We start from the raw sequence: 18,851 nt of genomic DNA, 5'->3' as shown, positions 1-18,851 counted from the left end.
TTCTCCACATAATCAGTATCTATTTAACAGATTTGTATTGCTTTTTATAAAAGTAAATCTTTTATTTGTTAATTTTGTGAAGTTTTCTTTAAGATGTTTATTTAAAATATGCATATACAAATTTTTTGCAGACACCCTTATCCAGAGGAAAATATCACAAATTTGTTTTACAAAGTAGGGACCAATAAAGTTTGAATATTAAATATTAAACATTTGCTTTCTTTGTTTCAGATACTTCAATGGTCTAATTATTTATTAGACTGGACAGGTCTGTTGAAAAGAGAAGTTAAATAACTCTTGATTTATTGCACTATATGCGAAGATTTTATTTTTAACTATACTTAAAATCAGAGTTTGCCAGATAGAAACATTTGATTTACACCTAAACTTAAGGAAATACATAGCCATTTAAGAAATCAATCGCCAGTTATGAATCAGATTTTTACTGTGCGCATGCAATTATATGAAATATCATATAGAAAATATAGAATATAAAAATCTAAATTAAAAGCACAGCTTACAGAGATTTCATTTTCTGGACACTGGACAGAAAGTAATATTTTGACTCATTTCAACTCTGAATAGTGTAGTTGATATTTCAATAAATAATGTAGTTTATTTAAAAGGCAAAGGCACTTTGTGTTATATACATGCAAATTAGTGACATTAGCCGCCCTGAGTCTATAATTCTATCCTCTAACAATATGCCAAATTTCAGAAAATGTGTGTGGTGCATGGATTCCCCAATGAGTGCTTCAGTTATTATTATTATTATTATTATTATTATTATTATTATTATTATTATTATTATTATTATTATTATTAATAATAATAATAATAATAATAATAATAATAATAAATATCATCCATAAATACTGTTGTCTTTTTTATAAACATATATGGTTCAGTAAATGTTGCTGTAGTTCCATATGTTGTTACCTATGAAAGAAGAACGAGTGTGTATGTGAGTGCATGCAGAATACTATTCAGAGATATATTAATTTTTGTCTTCTGTAGTTTGAGTTTTATATATATATATATATATATATATATATATATATATATATATATATATATATATATATATATATATATATAGTCTTAGCTTCCAGTTCTGGGTCCTTTGCCAACGGACCTGAAATGTTGATGTCTGGAAATTGTCAGATTTGATCTATGGAGAAAAAATAATGATGACTGGACCTTGGAAGATTTTATCTATGGAGAAAAAATTCTTCTATATGCTCTTGTGCTTGTTTAATACTTCACTTACAAAATATAATACACTTTCTACAGTGCAGCATAGGAACTACAATCAGAGTAAAGGCCAATGAGTGTAGCTACAAGATGTGTGTACATTTTCAGACACCCACTTTTTGAAGCACTTTGTCCCTTATGTTAGGGTTGCTGAGACCTTCAGTTCTGTTAAACTTTATTCTCAGAAATGGTGCCTTAATTACAAGGACTACAAAACAAGTCAATATTGTTGATATTTAGCAACTCAAATGAAATTGTGAATATAAAGTGGAACCTGCAACTCCATAAACTTCCACTTCACAATGTGTGAGGTACTGGGTAACATAAGGAAGGATGACATTCATGTAACGGCCCACATACAGGTAGGTGTAATTGGCAGAGGCAGCAGCAGGGATGCTAGGGATAACAACACATCTACAGAGAAAAAAATAAAACAGAGGGGTAATGTAATAACATACTGTAAAAATGTAAGATAATTCCAAAGTAAATAATCTTTATAAATCTGAAACCACCCTAACGTTGATTCTCTTAATACCAGAGGGAACAGAATAATTATTCCTCGGTTTATAGTCAGGTTTCACTTGAAACATCTATTTGACATGTTAATCCTGTTAGCCATTATTGAAGAAGCTATAGACATTATATCACCACCCTCTCTTTTTGTCTGTATATAAAAAGACAAAAATGCATCCCTTTCACTTCACAGAGTGAGAGAACCTGTTTAGGAATGTATGTATCAATCACAAATACACATTACATTAACAACACCTTTAGTGGAATGCTTTAAAAAAGAAAAAAAAAAGTAAATGTAAATGCACACAAAGAATTTTTAACAAATTAAAATCACTTATCCTCATCAAGTTTTATAAGCAAGATTTATTAAACCATTACCTTGGTTTTATTTTATTTAAATACATGTTTTTTGTTTTTTTTTACCTAGGGTTATTGTTGGTGTTACAAACCCTTTTTTTTTTACTGTCTAGGGGTCAAGCGTGCAACATTAAAACATTGAACGTGTACTCAAAAAAATAATTAGAAACCACCAAGTCCACATTAGTGTCTAACATTAACCAACTAATCAAAACATTATGTACATGGATTTACAAACTATGTACAGTCGATAGCCAAACCCAAAATAATCCACAAAAGAACAGGGACAAGAGAAAAGAACAAGACCGTGCCAAATCAAAGAAAGAAACAAAAAATCTTACTAAAACAACAGGAAACAAAACTAACTCAACAGTAACGATAAACCATACATTAAATGAAAAGAAGTCTTCAGCGTGCAAGACGCCCTAAATACACTACACTTACTAGAAACAAAAATACAAGGGGTGTCACGTGTCACTAACCTAGTGTTCTAAACAAGTAGCAGTGGCTCAGTGTTCCACATGTACATCACATGATGTCTTACCTGTTCTATCTCTTTTTAATACTGTTATTTGATATTTGATCTACCAGATAACAGTCGATAGGAAACACCAGAGAGACACGACCAGAATGAGGCATGAAACACTGATACACCAAAGAACACAGACTTAACCAACAAATTAATGCAAGGATGGTACAGGACAAAACAAAAACCACACGCGTCAACCACCAGACAACCAAAAGAATGCCGCGTGCCAGAGAACTCCCGTCTCCTGCACAGGTGTGCCTTTTAATCACCAGTAGGGCGCCCTCATTGGTGGAGCTACGTATGCGTTGTCATGTGATTGGCAGACAAATTGACCTGTTAAAGCAAAAGGTAAGACAAAAAGAGAAGGGAAGAAAAACAACAACAAAACACTCACTCACTCATTTTCTACCGCTTTATCCGAACTACCTCGGGTCACGGGGAGCCTGAGCCTATCTCAGGCGTCATCGGGAATCAAGGCAGAATACACCCTGGACGGAGTGCCAACCCATCGCAGGGCACACACACACACTCATTCACTCAAGGATTCACACACTACGGACAATTTTTCCCAAAGATGCCAATCAACCTACTATGCATGTCTTTGGACTGGGGGAGGAAACCGGGGTACCCGGAGGAAACCCCTGAGGCACGGGGAGAACATGCAAACTCCGCACACACAAGGTGGAGGCGGGAATCGAACCCCGACCCGGGAGGTGTGAGGCGAACGTGCTACCCACTAAGCCACTGTGCCCCCCCACACAACAAAACACCATTCCAAAAAATCAAACAATAATATGGGGACATAACAGTTGGCATTGTTGATTAATAAATTACCAATATGGATCTCACCACCGTTTAGCAGATCTGTACTGCAGTCACCTTTGTTACTGATGATTACATTGCTAATATAACTTTTAATGTAACATTGCCAACAAGTCCACCCTCCACCATGGGTAATACTCAGCATTTGTAGTAGAACATGAATGTGAATTCATGTTAGTTGCCCTGTTGCCATCGATAGTAAAGGAAGCATATCTTTCTTAGTATGTGGAAAATTGTGTTGCTATTCTTCATTGCCTTGGGAATTAAACAAAACAAACAAACAAAAAAAATTATATATTATACACACATTCTTACCTTGCTAATGGGTCAGTATCCCTGTGCAAAATATATTTTCTAACATTATACATGTGATCATGTGTAATGATCACATGTATAGCTTAGGAGGAGACAGGTATTTTCAAAATATATACAAAGTACAACATTGTCATTTTTAGTTAAATAAATTTAAAATATTATATCATTTAATCATATAATTATATTTAAATTAAATTGATCTAATATATTAAATTGATCTTAGTTTATTGCAAGCAACACATAACACATGATGCAAAAAAGCTTCCATTTAGGTTCCATTTATATATATATGAGAGATTCACATGACTTTCATAATTCCGAGCTTTTTGATATCCAGCAATAAGTACACATTACTTTGCTTTTTGATATCCAGCAATAAGTACACATTACATGTAACATTTACCATACCATAGTTTACATAGAATGGTGGAAAAAACAAACACCTTGTTGATGAGAGGACAAAAAAGAATGACCAGACTGGTTCAAGCTGACATAAAGGTCACAGTAACAGTACTTAATGATAATCAAAAAAGCATCTTGGTCATACAACATGTCAAAGTGAATGTGAACAATCTACAACCAAAAAAGGTTCCACTCCTTTTTCTCAGCTAAAAAGAGGAATCTGAGGCTACAGCAGGCATGGAGTGTTACTGTATCTGATCTGATGAATCACGGTTTATGTTGTGACATGTCGATGATTTAAAATTCATGAATCTAAGCACCATGAATTGCTGTAGGTGGTATAATAATGTGAAAATATTTTGGGATAGGATGCAATCATGCCAACATTGACAAGAATATCAAATGAATGTTTTCAATACCTTCTAGAATCCATGCCATCATGAAATTAGTCTGTTCTGAAACAAAAGGACTCCATATTTTTAGTGTAATTCAAATTTCAAGCAAAATATCACTGTAGAACCCATTGTGTCTGTGTGGTTGTGTGTGTGGTTGTGGGTGTGTTTGACCAGTGTCTATATTGCTTATTTACTTTATTTTGTCCCTATTTCAGTTGCACAAGAACTTTACTAAGCAGGTCTAACTAAACTAAGCAGTCCACAAGTTCAAGCTTAAGAGCAAAAGTGATGAGTTGGCTGCATATGTGGTACAAGGTCCTCAGGTCTTTGCAGAGAGAGCTAATGATGTGATGTGTGACCTCAACATGTGGGATAGCAAGAACGAATCTAGTCCTCTCTTCATCAGAAATATAATACAATCAAAGTCCAAAATATTACAACAACAAATCAATATCAACACATCACCCTTGTTTCAGCTGGAAGGGCTTTTATACCACCTGATCATCAGCTCTTTCTAGACTCCCAAAGATAAAATGGGCTTTTTTCTCTTTTCACCTGTCTTTCAAATGCTGGCTTCACCAGGGTGAACACTACCTACATCATGGCCTGAGCCAGACAAACCTTCTCTATCATGCCAGCTAATGTATAAGGCAGGGCACTACTTTCCCTTCACCACTTGTGACTATACATTCCCCATCCCTCATTTGATAAGTCACTTTGCAAAACAAAGGGGAAAGCAAATTTTTTCCTCTATGGTTCATTTTCTCTGACCACGTGGTTCAGTAAAAAAACTCTTTTAAACACAGCCCATGTCAGTGTCTATCAGAATGTTTGTGAAATTAAAAAAAAACTAAGCATGAAACCATTATACGATATTCTATTAGGATTTGTCTTTTTTTGTCTCTACTTTGTAGGCATTTTGCCAGGGCAGTTCCTGTATTTTACACATAAAATAGTGCAGTGCCCTGCTGAAAAATCCAGCATAAACCAGCATGAATTCCATGCTGGTCCAGGCTGGTTTTTACTGGTTCATGCTGGTTTAGTGCTGGTATAGTGCTGATATAGATGGGTGGCGAGCATAGTCACGGTGTTATCAAGCAAAACGGGGCTGGTGTAGCCGGTTAACCAGTATGATCTTTCTGGAATGAGCTTTATGGGAACAACCTTTATTTTTGCTTGTGTATGTTCTATGTACTGTAAGACATTAATATAAGATTAAAACACAATATATTGGAATATATTTAATTATAAGTGTGTTATTTCTCTTGCTCCCGCTTTTGAATAAAGAACTGAAATAACAAAGCTCAAAAAGCTTTGATTAACAAAGAATAAAAACATTTAAAAATCGTTCGTTAGGGATTAAAGTGTCTCCGCAAATTAAATATAGTAATACCAACAAATGTTGACTTCCCGGGCTCCATGAGGGAAGCAGCATATAAATCATACAGAATGATAGTTTTTGAAAGATGTGTTCCAAATCATCATGTTTTTGCCACAGTAATTAGGATTTTGTTTTGGAGTAAATAAAAAGCTTCCGCTTCTACACGACAAATCTGCTGATCACTGGGAATCAGAATGTTTGCATAGGTGAGGTACTGTACCTGGATGACGGCTGCACGGCTAACTAGCGAAATTAAGGACTTTAACTATGACATGTTTGACCAAACTCAGGTTTATTGGGTAGCTACGTACAGTATGATGGAAGCAAGACTTCTTCAAGGCACAAATACTAATGCTTAAAGGTATGTACTGTAACTTAAGCAGTAGCTGTTTTATCGTAACTCGTTCACTGCACAATATAAACAAATGAGTGATATATAGTTTTGTTTCTTATTTTGTTTCTACAATTTTTCATAGAATAAAGAAGACAATAAATATTTTAAGCAAACTTACACATACACACACACACACACACACACACACACACAGCCATGTAAATGATACGGCCATGTAAATGATAGGAATATCCAGAATGTTTTTCTTTATTAAAAAGTGAATTGCAATTCTCTAGAAAATTGTCTTGGTCTTTATTTATCTATGAATATGCAATATAAGAAATGTGACATGTAACAAATGGGTTTTGTTGTGGTCTTGCTGGGATTATACTAGCATCCAAAAGACAACATATGTTGACCAGCACACCAGCATCCCAGGCTGGCCGGCCAGCACACCAACATCCCAGGCTGGTCGGCCAGCACACCAGCATCCCAGGCTGGTCGGCCAGCACACCAGCAACCAGCACCTAATGCTGGACCAGCATACCATCATCCCAAGCTGGTCGGCCAGCACACCAGCATCCCAGGCTGGTCGGCCACCACACCAGCAATCAGCACCTAATGCTGGACCAGCATACCACAATCCCAAGCTGGTCCCAGCATGCAAAACATACCTTATGCTGGACCAGCAATGCTGTTTTTTTTTTAGCAGGGTGGAGAGATCTGCTGTTCAGAGGGCTCTAAAATGTAAGAAAAACAGTAAAATAAGGTCCCTTTCAAGGAAACTCGTCACTGCATCTGGGCTGACACTATGAATGCTTATTTAAGGAAGTTGTTTCTGAATCTCTGTGTGCACACATGCCGATTTAATGGCTCAGAAAGGACATGTGACGAAGTGATTACATGCCAGCAAGTCCATATAAGAACATCTACCTCACATTTCTCCTGGTTCTTTTTCTGGAGGAAGTACTCTATGTAAAATTTTAAAACTTATTTTCAATTCTCTTACCTTGCTGATGGGTCACTTCAAAGAATCCTGATAGGTAATTGAAAAAAAGGTGTAATTTTAAATTGTTGACAGTTTAATTGACAAGAGATGTTAGCATGTTGCTACTAACACTTAATGTTTTTTTTTTAATGTTAGCTTAAAACAAAAGTTTATACATGAATTTAGATTTTACCTAAGTAAAGAAGCACAGGCCTCTGTGAATTTGCCATTTTCTGCTCAATTAGGTAAGAAATTTAGATTTACACCCACACTTAAGGAAGGGAAGGAAAATAGTCAACTGAGGATGCAATATAGCATTCACCAAATAAGCTCTATACTTTTAATATGCACATCCAATTATATGACCTATATCAGAAAGCAAATATATAATGCATTAAGCAAAATAAAGTCATAGTTTAGAGATATTTTTATACTTTGTTTGCTATAGTTTAGAGTGTCATGCCTTTGACCCCATTAAGCTCTGAGCTATCCACTTGGTCTTTTGCTAAATGACATGTGGTTTATTTAAAAGTCAAATCCACTTTGTATTTCACAAATGCAAATAAGTTTGGCTTAGACAACAGACTATAAAGTTTAAAAGAGCATTACGCTAAATGTGACCATGTCACCAGTGTCCAGGTGAATAATTTTTGTGAATAAATCTGTCAGGAAGCAGGTGTCTTTCACAGAGCATAATCATACACAAATGCAGAAATAATGTACAGTAAAAGGTGGTTTATTAAGAGAAATAACAAAACTACACCAGGTTACATATGTATAAGTGCAAAATCTTCATGTTCAAAATCTTCATGTTTTTGCCACCGTAATTAGGATTTTGCTACACGACAATTCTGCTGATCACTGGGAATCAGAATGTTTGCATACGTGAGGTACCTGGATGACGGCTGTAGAGTACAGTTCAAGTACAAAATAGGAACCAGCTTCCATCCTTCATGGGAACAATGAAATATCGGCTGTAAAAGAGGGCAAAAAAGGGAAATACCCATCTCTTGCTCCGCTTCCACTATCTCAACCTGTGAACCCTATGATTGAAGCCGCCGCACCACTTCGGGACCCAAACCATGAGGCGCAGCTGAAGCTCAAAATACAGCCAAGCAGGATTGGAGAGTACGTAGAGTAATCCCTCACAATGCACGCAGCCGGCTCCCTCGAGAGCTGACCAGGCATGCTCCTCTCCCAAACAAACAACGCAAAGAGAGTGCGAGTTGTCCCTCGTGATATAACAGGGGCACGGATGCACGCATGTTTGGATCGTGACATAGTTTTTTTCTTCCTGCCTAGCTTTTCCCTAAAATATATATATTTTTATATATTTCTCTGCACTAGACAGACAGGACAGACAATTGACGCATTTCCTCACCTAGCGTCAGCACTGAAACAGTGTTGAGTTCCCTTGAAAGAGAACACTACAAACACAACTTAACTGAAACAACAGAACACGAAACAGAAACTAGGAGACTGAACAACAAACAAAAACACAAGGATTTAGCAAACAACACACAAGACAACCGGTATAAATAGGGGTTAGAGTTAGTGACACACAAAAGACAGGCAGAGGCGGGAACCGATTATTGGTCAGGTGGGGCACACTTGAGCCAAAAACAAAAATAAAGACACATGGCACAAGACAAACCAAGCCTGCCAGAGCATCCCCCTGATGTTCAGGCAGGGAATAGTCGAAAATGTCCATGACAAAAGATCCCTTTAAGGCGTGGCTCCCGACACACCAACCCAAAACCAAGCCTGTCATTCCAAATGGTAATGATCCCGGCTAGAATCAGGGAGGAAGAAGATGAGGAAAATGGGGAAGCAGGGAACACGGCAAGGGAAATGGGGGGAGTGAGGAACATGGTGGCATAGCCAGACGGGCCAAGCGACGTCTGTAGCCAAGCAGAATTGCTGAGGAACATCTGCCAGCCTGACTATATACAAACACAATTGTATTACTTTTTTAGAACAATTTTAGAAATATGATGAGAATTATTTTAGGGGAAAAATGAAACATGAAAATGTACAATAACCTGAATGCATAAGTGTGCATACTCTTTTGTAATTAAGAATGTGGAAGTGTTCAGAATCAACCAATCACACTCAGACTCATGTTAAATACTAATTATTATATTACGCTCAACCAATTAAAGTGACTAATTAAACCATCTTGTGGTTGACCGCAGGATGAGGACAAATGACAGCATGGCTGATCTAGCACAATGAAGTTGCCCAGAGACAACTAAAAGGGCTGTATCTGTGCAATATGCTGCTTTAAACATCTCTGCTGATCTTAGTTCTCTTTGATTGCTACACAACACAGGAGAAGATCAAGAAGTCTTCCTGGGTTTACAGTAGGAAGAGAGAGGACAGAGAAGAACCATTATTAAGGGAAGAGAGGAGAGTGTCTGTGTCTGAATTCAAGAGTGTGGAGGAGACTGAGTCAAGAAGAAGCTTACCCAGTCTCTGGACATACATTTCATAAAAAGTCTGTGCAAGGAGCTGAAACTTTGAGTTAAAGCCATAAGCCTTAAAACATTCAGGAATTGGCGAGTATCTGTAAAGAGAAGTGGACCAAAATTCCTCCCGAGTTTAGGGTTTCTTGACCAAGTATTAATTCATGTTTTGCTTAAGAATCTAATACAGATTTCACTCAATCAAATAAAAATTTATTTATAAACTTTTATTTAATGTTTTTCTTCTGGATTTTTTGATTTTGTATTTTGTCTCTGTTAAATTAAACCTACTGTGAAAATTATGGATGGTTCATTTCTTTGTAAGAAAATCAGCAGGGGATCAAATAATCAAAAAAAGGATTTTGGTCATTCTAAGAGAAGATGTAGTCTTTGATTTGAATTAAATAATTGATAAGAAGAAATTCTCACAGACTACTGGATATCCTAACAAATCCATGATTAATCAGACACTGCTTCAGAGTCCTGCCATTGTCCAAAGTCTAAGTCAAAGAATAATGAGAATTTCTTTGCTGGGTTAAAGATTATTGAATATCTTGCATACTAAAAATGTAAAATGTTAAGGGAATGAATGCTCTGAGCAAGGACACCTTAAGGTATAAAAAGATGTAAAGTTCTTTTTGTTCTTTATTCAGACTAATTAACTCAGACAGGTTTTGTACATTTAAGTTTTTACAGAAAGGAAGAGAGTTAATGGTGAATACATTTATCCAAGCCTTATTTTTACATGATCTCATACATAGAGCATTTCCTGTGACAAAATGTGACAAAACAAAAACAAAACATTTATTAAGAGTTTAAATATTTGGTTGTATCTTGACATATTTGATTGATGGAGGGGTGATTTAATTCTAAATATTCCATGTGTCATAGCAATATTAGAAAATTATGTGAGAGATAGTGAGAGAAGCATAATCATACCATAATACTACAAACTATTATTTTAAATTCAAAACTCACCTTGACAATGGCCCATTTTATATATATACTTTAAGATCTTAAATCTAGTCATAAAAATACAAATTTCTATAAACAAATAGCCACAAGAATTATTTAACTTTGCTCATTTAGATTATATATCATAATAAATGATTTTTCAAAAAGTACTTCTAACCAATAATTTATCACCTAGCTAGCTGTTCCATATGCTACACACAAACCTCACTTTATTAAGTATATTGTTGTTGTTGTTGTTGTTGTTCCTTGACAGCTTCTTCTTCTTCTTCTTCTTTTTCTTCTTCTTCTTCTTCTTCTTTTTCTTCTTCTCTTTAATGTATTTACAGTAAGATGTGCAGTCTACCTGTAATTCTGATTGACAAACTTAAAATAAACACACCAATGAGTAAATAAATGGGTAACAGCCAAACTACAAAACAGACATTCTACAAAATTCAAATAACTATTAAGATAGCTATACAATAGTGCTGTTTCATTCTTAAATTTGATAATTCAGAAGGTCAGAGGGCTGTGATTCATATTCTAGGTTCATCTAGAATGAATAAAAAAATTTATTCTAACTTATAACTATCCTTTTTATAATAGTAAATAATTCACAGGGAATTATGTGGCTAACATGTCCCATGAACTAAGTCTAATAATAATAAAAGATTTACCTTGTCTTGTGAATGTTCTACATCATTAAATGTAAACAGCTTAAAGTGTAATTAAGTACAAAATTGCAAATTGTTATTAATCTTAAATTGTGCTTTAAGAGGAAATAAGTTCAAGACATGCTATAATTGGAAAATAATCAAAATAACTGGGTGATAACAGTAACCACTTAAGATTAGTCCCCAATCACTGATTATTTTAATATAACAGCTTGCCTGGTTGTGCTAAACAATGTTACTAAACCAACTTTAACGTTAAATGCTCAAAACTATTCTAAGCCTAATATAAGGCATTTTTCAAAACAGTCTTAACATTGTACACTATGGTGCCACTCATCATTTGTAATAAGGCAGTGCTTAATTAAATTTAAAGGCACGTACAGGGCAAGAGTCTGAGATCAGGTGCAAAGTTGAATCATAAAAAGGGGGAGGGCTAAAGTTTAGTACTAGTAGCAATAGTAGTAGTAATAGTAGTAGTAGTTGATAGTAGTTGTAGTAGTAGTAGTAGTAGTAGTAGTACTAATACTCTTCTAAGCTTTCTTACCCTTTTCTAATTTTCAGTTTCCATTTCTGGTCCCATTGTCAATCGAACATGAGATATTGAGGGCTGGACAGATTTGATCTATGGAAAAAATGTACTGTTATATGTTATGCAATATTTCAATTTCTTCCTATTTAATTACTGACCAGCTCATCTGATGCTTACCTGACTCCATTTATTCTGTAGAAAGAAACCACCACTAGAGTACCCTTAATAAAATATATTATTTGGGTAGTGAAACATTCTCAGCACATCAGTGATATTATAATTGTGGTGCAATGTTGAATGTATTTTATGAGCAACAGTAATAATGGGTTTGGTCACTGCAGGGTTAAGAATTATCACGTTTCCTTTATTACAGCAAGGCAACAAGCTGTATTGTAGAGGGACTATAAGCTGAATGACTACATTTATTAATGGGAAATATGTGTAGCTACAAAATATTTGTAATAAACTGACAACTAAATGTACATTCTCATAAACACAAACCTTTTGATTAACTTCATCCCATATGGTAGGGTTGCTGAGATCCTCACTGCTGTTGAACTTTAATTTCAGAAATACCCTCAGGGTAACAGGGACTATAAAAAAAAAATCATCAATGCTAACATTTGGCAAACTGTTGTGAAATGGATAAGGACTTTAAACTTTTATAAAATTGGGAATTGAATATAAAAATGTAATATTAAACACCATAGACTTCCACTTCACAGATGCTGACAATGTAGCTAGGACCGGGAATGATGATGTTCACGTAACGACCATACATATGGCATGTGTAGTTTACAGAGGCACCAGCAGGCATGCTAGAGATAACAGCACATCTACAGGGGTAGAGAGAAAGTAATAGGAGGTTTTATGTTAATATTAAAAAAATAAGTTAAAACAAAGTTACTTTATAATATATAATATTTATAATATATAATATTACTTTATCAAGCTGTCACAACCTGGAAGTAAATTATTTTCATACCAAAGTGTGCAGAAGAATTTTTATTTTATTTTATTAAAGAATGACAATTTTTCAGGTTTAATTTTGTGTAAGGTCTGTGAAACAAATAAGTTCTTGTTATACCTTATATCAAAGCAATTGTAGACAAAAAAATAATAAATACAATTTCTATAAGTTAAAATGTCATTGCCTAACAAAATTACAAACTTATGAACACAGTTTTATGAATATATTCTGTAAGAGTTCTGGATTTAAATGTTGCCAAGTTGAACTTTGAGTCATATACTGAGTGATGTCAAATGGATTTCTTTCATTTTAAGTCGAAACGTTTCACTTCTCATCCAAGCAGTTTCTTCATTTTGAGGAAAGGTGGCAAAAATCCACAAATTTGTATCCGAGAGGACCAAGTCAGTCTTGTTAGAGGAATAATGGGAAGGGTGAAAAGAGAAGTTGACATGACTCAACTTGGATAAGAATCTTCACAGACAAAGCTGTATACAAAGTTTTAAAACAAGGGTGGGCAAACTGGGTTTTAAAGTTTGGCAGATGGGCTGGGAAAGTAGCAGATGAAGAATGATCTAATAAAAATATTTAAATATTTGTTATATACTAATACTAAATACTAGTTTTCAATATTACCTATATATTAATATAAATTATATATGTAACCTTTCTAGCTTTGACTGATTGCTATCTTAGTTAGCATGCTCGGCAGAAAAGTGGGAACAGATGTGGTAATTTTTGAAAACTGCAAAAACTATTTTTTTGGCAAATAAGGCACATGAACTTTGATCCTACTTCGGTAAAAAATATTTAGCTGTCCAGTCCATATTAAAAACTCTTCACTGTCAACTTTTCTTTTTAGTCCATCCAATGTTAAAGTAGGGCTCAATAGCAAATGTGTAGAATGAATATCTGGGTATACTCAGTTTTAGCAAGAGTAAGTAGTGTTTGGAGTGGGCCATTTAGTGAAATCAACTGAAATTCTGGGCACTGCAGGTAAAGTAAGAAATGAATGGGGTCTTGAGATAAATTCTCAACATGGGCCATAATTAAAGACTGCCTACAACTGCTTTCAAATCTGCAGTGCTAAATATATGAGTGACTTTATTTAAAACACTATTTGATGACATTTAAAATACTTTGTAATATATTTCGTAAAAACTTTAAAAATGTCTCAAAGTGCTTCATGTTCCACATTCTACTATGTTTTAATAAATGCATACAAATAATTGTTAATAAATTACACGCACTTATAGGCAAGCATTAATAATGCTTTTTAAGTAAACTCTCTTGAATTTGATATTTCTATATAATTTTTCACCTGGGGTTATTGTTGCCGTTGTTGATTAAGGAGTTCCCAATGCGAATCTCAGCACCATTTATCCGTTCTGGACAGCAGTCGCCTCTGTTAGTGATTATTACCTTTGAAATTTCATACGCCACCAACAAATCCACCCTCCACCATGGGTCAGTCTGAGAAAATGTGTGTGTGCATGAGCCAGAATATATGTCAGATGCTCTGTTGCCATCAATAGCACGGGGAGCAGCGTAAGGGCCGTTTGTAGAAGATTGGGTTGCTATGCCTCTTAGGGCAACATTGACTGGAGGGAATAAGAAAACACACACACACACACACACACAAACACACACAAACACACTAGAATCTATTTGTTTTGTTTTTATTGAACCATTTTCATTTAAAAGATTAAATGATATACATATTATACAAATGGAGACCCTTTCGATCACCTACATGAATTCCAGCGTCTGTTAGTATTATTTATTTACTATTTTGCTTCAGTGAAATTGTATACTAAAGCTGGCACGTGGTACAAATGACTATGAAAAACCTGACAATCCATTTAGATCAAATCCATCAGAATGTTTCTTACAAAGATTTTTATTTATTTATTTATTTATTTATTTATTTTTACATATAAATCTAGGGATAAGGAAAATCTCATCATTTGTACAGTGCAGTTAACAAGAACAATATCACAATATAATGAGAAAACAATTAATTGTGAATATTAAATAATCAAAATATTGAACACAATTTATGAATTGAAAAAAAATGAAAATATTCAAGATTTCAGGATTCTCAATGTGGTCTCAGATATTTGGACCCCACTAAATGTGTACATAAAATAATTTTACCTTGCTGATGGGTCAGTGTCCACTGCAATGAGAAAATGCATACCCCTGTGCAAAAATACATAATTTAGTATTATACATTTGATTATGTGTCTGCTTAGGAGAAGACATAACATAACATACAGTGCCTTGCAAAAGTATTCATACCCACTGAACCCTTTTCACATTTTGACAAAAATGTATTATATTAGGATTTTATGTGATGCAAGGCTTTTGGAGTATGTCTCTACCAGCTTTGCACATCTAGAGAGTGAAATTTTTGCCCATTCTATTGAATGAGCTATTTTGCAAAGAAGAATGGGCAAAACTTTAACTCTCTAGATGTGCAAAGCTGGTAGAGACATACTCCAAAAGTCTTGCAGCTGTAATTGCAGCGAAAGGTGGATCTACAAAGTATTGACACAGTGGGGCTGAATACAAATGCACGCCACACTTTTCAGATATTTATTTGTATAAAAAACAAAAATTGGACACCATTTATAAGTAATACCAATTAAAATGTAAAAATGTACATTAAAAATGTAAAATGTATTTATTTTCATTGTTATAATTAAAAAAGTTAAAAACATTCAATATATAATAGAAAGATAATTTATCAATGTGTATAATATATATATATATATATATATATATATATATATATATATATATATATATATATTATAGTTTATTGTAACGAACGGTTCAATTGAACTCAAATTTTACCTAAAGTAAGAATCAGGGGCCTCTGTGAAGTCTCCATTATCTATTTAAATGGAAAAAGAAGAACTTCAGATTTACAGTACAACCAAACTCAACAAAGGAAAGAAAAATAACAAATTGAGGAAGCAATATTGTTCTCATTGTTTCATAGTTCAATTAGTTCAATCAGACTTTTACTGTTTATGTGAAAGTACATTAAGTATGTATGATAGCAAATATATAATGTAACAAGACAAATAAAGTTGAAGATGAGAAAGATCTTTTACCTTGCTTGATGAAGGTCAGAGAGTCACCTGTTTGATGTTTTAAACTCTAAGCTGTCCACAGATGTTTTCTTGAGTGAGTGTGGAATTAATTTAAAAGGCAAATGCACTTTGATTTACAAATGGAAATCAATGGAGTTTGTCTCAGATGACAGTCTATAACAAAGTTTAAAAACACATGATGCAAAAGGTTTCCATTTATGTTTTATACTGTATATACAGAAATGCATTATACAAGTATAAGTTTTATCCTTGTCTGATTCACAAAAGCTATTATATAAATGTGTTACACTAGATCAAAAGCAAATGTCAATATAATTGATGTAATTAATCACAAAGCATTCATTTGGTCATCTGATTTATTCTTTAAGAGATTAAAACTTTCAGGGTTAAGAGCTTTTCATTTCCAGCAATAGAACACAGCATCAGTAACAGACCAAATATCAATAACACTGCCATCTGAACTGTCAAAATGTGAGGATTTGTGAAAAGAAATTGTATTTTATTATGAGAATTGTGTTTATTATTAAAGATAATAATTCTTGAAAAATAAATATATTGTGGTAATTTTTTGTATTCAACAAACGTTCAACCTTGGGGCTATATAAATTAAAATCATCTAACATTTAAGCCTTAAATCCAATTTCAGGGGGTTTTGGCCTTCTACAAGAATTTTGTTTAGGAAAGCACTATTTTGCATGGATTCTGCATTAGATGAGTCAGAGCTCCTTGAGTGCCAGAAGTTATTTGCTTCTGCAGCATGCAGTGATGCAAATCTCAGTGATGAATTAATTGTTGTTATCAGAGTTTTCACATAAATAAACACAGTGCTGAATAGAGGGCAAAAGATTTGACAGAAAGCTGACGGAAAGGTTACAGTAACAATAAAAGCCTTTTGGAACATACAAATTTTGTGCTATACAAATAAAATATAATTAAATACAAATAAATATTTCTTTTACTCAAGCACTTTTCAGTTCATACCACTTCCACTTAATAAAACTGAATAAAAGGAAACAAAGAAACAAACAAAATAATAGTCACAACATGTCAAGTTCATGTTTTAGCTCAAGACAAATGGCACTGGTTACAGATTTCTAAACTTCTGAATATTACAGCAAGTATTGTTGGGACAATAATCCGGAGGTGGAAAGAAAATCATTTCACCATACAGTAAATCGGCCACAACCAGTTGCTCCTTGCAAGATTTCTGACAGAGTAGTGAAAAGGATTATCAGAAGTGTTGTCCAAGCACAAATGACTACTTGTGGATAGCTTCAGAATGACCTGGAATTAGCAGTTACAGTTGTTTTAAAGAAACAATATGGAATGCACTTAGCCACCATGGCCTGTATGCACGCTCACCACACAAGACACCATTGCTGAAGAAAAATCATGTTGAAGCATGTTTAAAGTTTTAGACAAGCCTGTGAAAGCCTGTGAGCGGCTGGCTGTCTGGTGCAGCCTTAACAACCTGGAGCTGAATACGCTCAAGACAGTGGAGTTGATAGAGGACTTCAGGAGAAACCCCCCTGCTGTTCCCCCACTAACCATCATGGACAGCATTGTCACAGCAGTGGAGCCATTCAGATTCCTGGGAACCACAATCTCCCAGGACCTGAAGTGGGACATTCACATTGACTCCATTGTGAAAAAGGCTCAGCAGAGGTTGTACTTCCTTCGTCAGCTGAAGAAGTTCAACCTGCCACAGGATTTGCTGAAACAGTGTTACACTGCCATGATCGAATCCATCCTCTGCACCTCAGTAACTGTTTGGTTCAGCTCAGCCACCAAATTCAATCTCAGAAGACTACAAAGGGTAGTCCGGACTGCTGAGCGAATCATTGGCACAACTCTCCCCACTCTCCAAGACCTGTACTCCTCCAGAGTGAGCAAAAGAGGAAAAAAAATCACTCTGGACCCCTCACATCCAGCACACTCCCTCTTTGAACTGTTACCATCTGGTCGGCGCTACAGAGCCCTGAGCTCCAGAACGACCAGACATATTCCCTCAAGCAATCCATCTGATGAACAATTAACACCATGGAACACACAACTCCTAATATTTGCACTATGTATACCTCAATAGCACATTTCATACTTGCACTCTGTACATACATGCATACATATTGTCTGTACTGTTTACTTCAACTGCACACTTCACAATTGCATGTGTACATACAAATTGTATATATTGTATACTCATTTGCATATGTATATTTCATATGCTTATTTAAACTGCACATTTTCACACCTGTAAATGTGTACATACAATTTCTTCTATACTGCATATGACTTCCTGTTACACTGTGGAAATTATGTCACTAAAACAAATTCCTCGCATGTGTAAACATGCCTGGCAATAAAGCTAATTCTGATTCTGAAATACTGGGAAATTATAGTCTGGTCAGACTAGACCAAAATTCAGATGCCATGATACACACCATGTTTGGAGGTCAAATGGCACTGCACATCACCCCAAAATCACCATACCAACATTGAAGTTTGGAAGTGGGAACATCATTGTGTGGGGTTGTTTTTCAGTATACAGCACTGGCAAATTTCATGCAATTGAAGGAAGGATGAATTGAAAAATGTCCCAAGACATTCTTAATAAAGATCTGCTGCCATCTACTACAGTAGGATGATGAAACTCTCAATTTGTTTTAGACACCAAAAAAAGGATGGCCCACCCAATCACCTGAGGAATTCAATAGAAAATCTACGGAAATAACTAAAGATCAGAGTTCATAGAAGAGGCCCATGGAATCTTCAATATTTGTAGACTGTGTGAAAGAATGGACCAAAATCACACCTGAGCAATGCATGTAACTAGTTTCACCAGCTGTATAG

The 18,851-nt window shown here is 34.9% G+C and overlaps 1 protein-coding gene and 1 pseudogene across 2 annotated transcripts; both read right to left on the bottom strand.

Annotated features, from left to right (window-relative positions):
- Window positions 1–1,358: 1,358 nt before the first annotated feature.
- On the bottom strand, window positions 1,359–4,630 carry LOC113661690 (annotated as a pseudogene).
- A 5,693-nt stretch (window positions 4,631–10,323) lies between these two features.
- Window positions 10,324–16,785, bottom strand: LOC113640478 (fucolectin-like). Of its 2 annotated transcripts, XM_047816350.1 has the most exons (6): window positions 15,739–16,785; window positions 15,037–15,081; window positions 14,201–14,480; window positions 12,618–12,748; window positions 12,414–12,505; window positions 10,324–12,005 (listed from the first exon to the last, which is right to left on the bottom strand). In XM_047816350.1, the coding sequence occupies exons 1-6, from the start codon at window positions 15,773–15,775 to the stop codon at window positions 11,934–11,936; spliced, it is 657 nt and encodes a 218-aa protein (XP_047672306.1). In that variant the 5' UTR covers window positions 15,776–16,785; the 3' UTR covers window positions 10,324–11,933. The 2 variants fall into 2 exon arrangements, with proteins under 2 accessions (XP_047672306.1, XP_047672305.1); XM_047816349.1 differs by having other exon boundaries at window positions 11,922–12,505.
- Between the last annotated feature and the right edge of the window lie 2,066 nt (window positions 16,786–18,851).

This window comes from Tachysurus fulvidraco, chromosome 7 (assembly GCF_022655615.1).
Source record: "Tachysurus fulvidraco isolate hzauxx_2018 chromosome 7, HZAU_PFXX_2.0, whole genome shotgun sequence".
In the NCBI taxonomy this organism is placed as follows: Eukaryota; Metazoa; Chordata; class Actinopteri; order Siluriformes; family Bagridae; genus Tachysurus; species Tachysurus fulvidraco.
The sequence above is the reverse complement of the archived record's forward strand: the minus strand, read 5'-3'. Positions and strand labels throughout refer to the sequence as shown.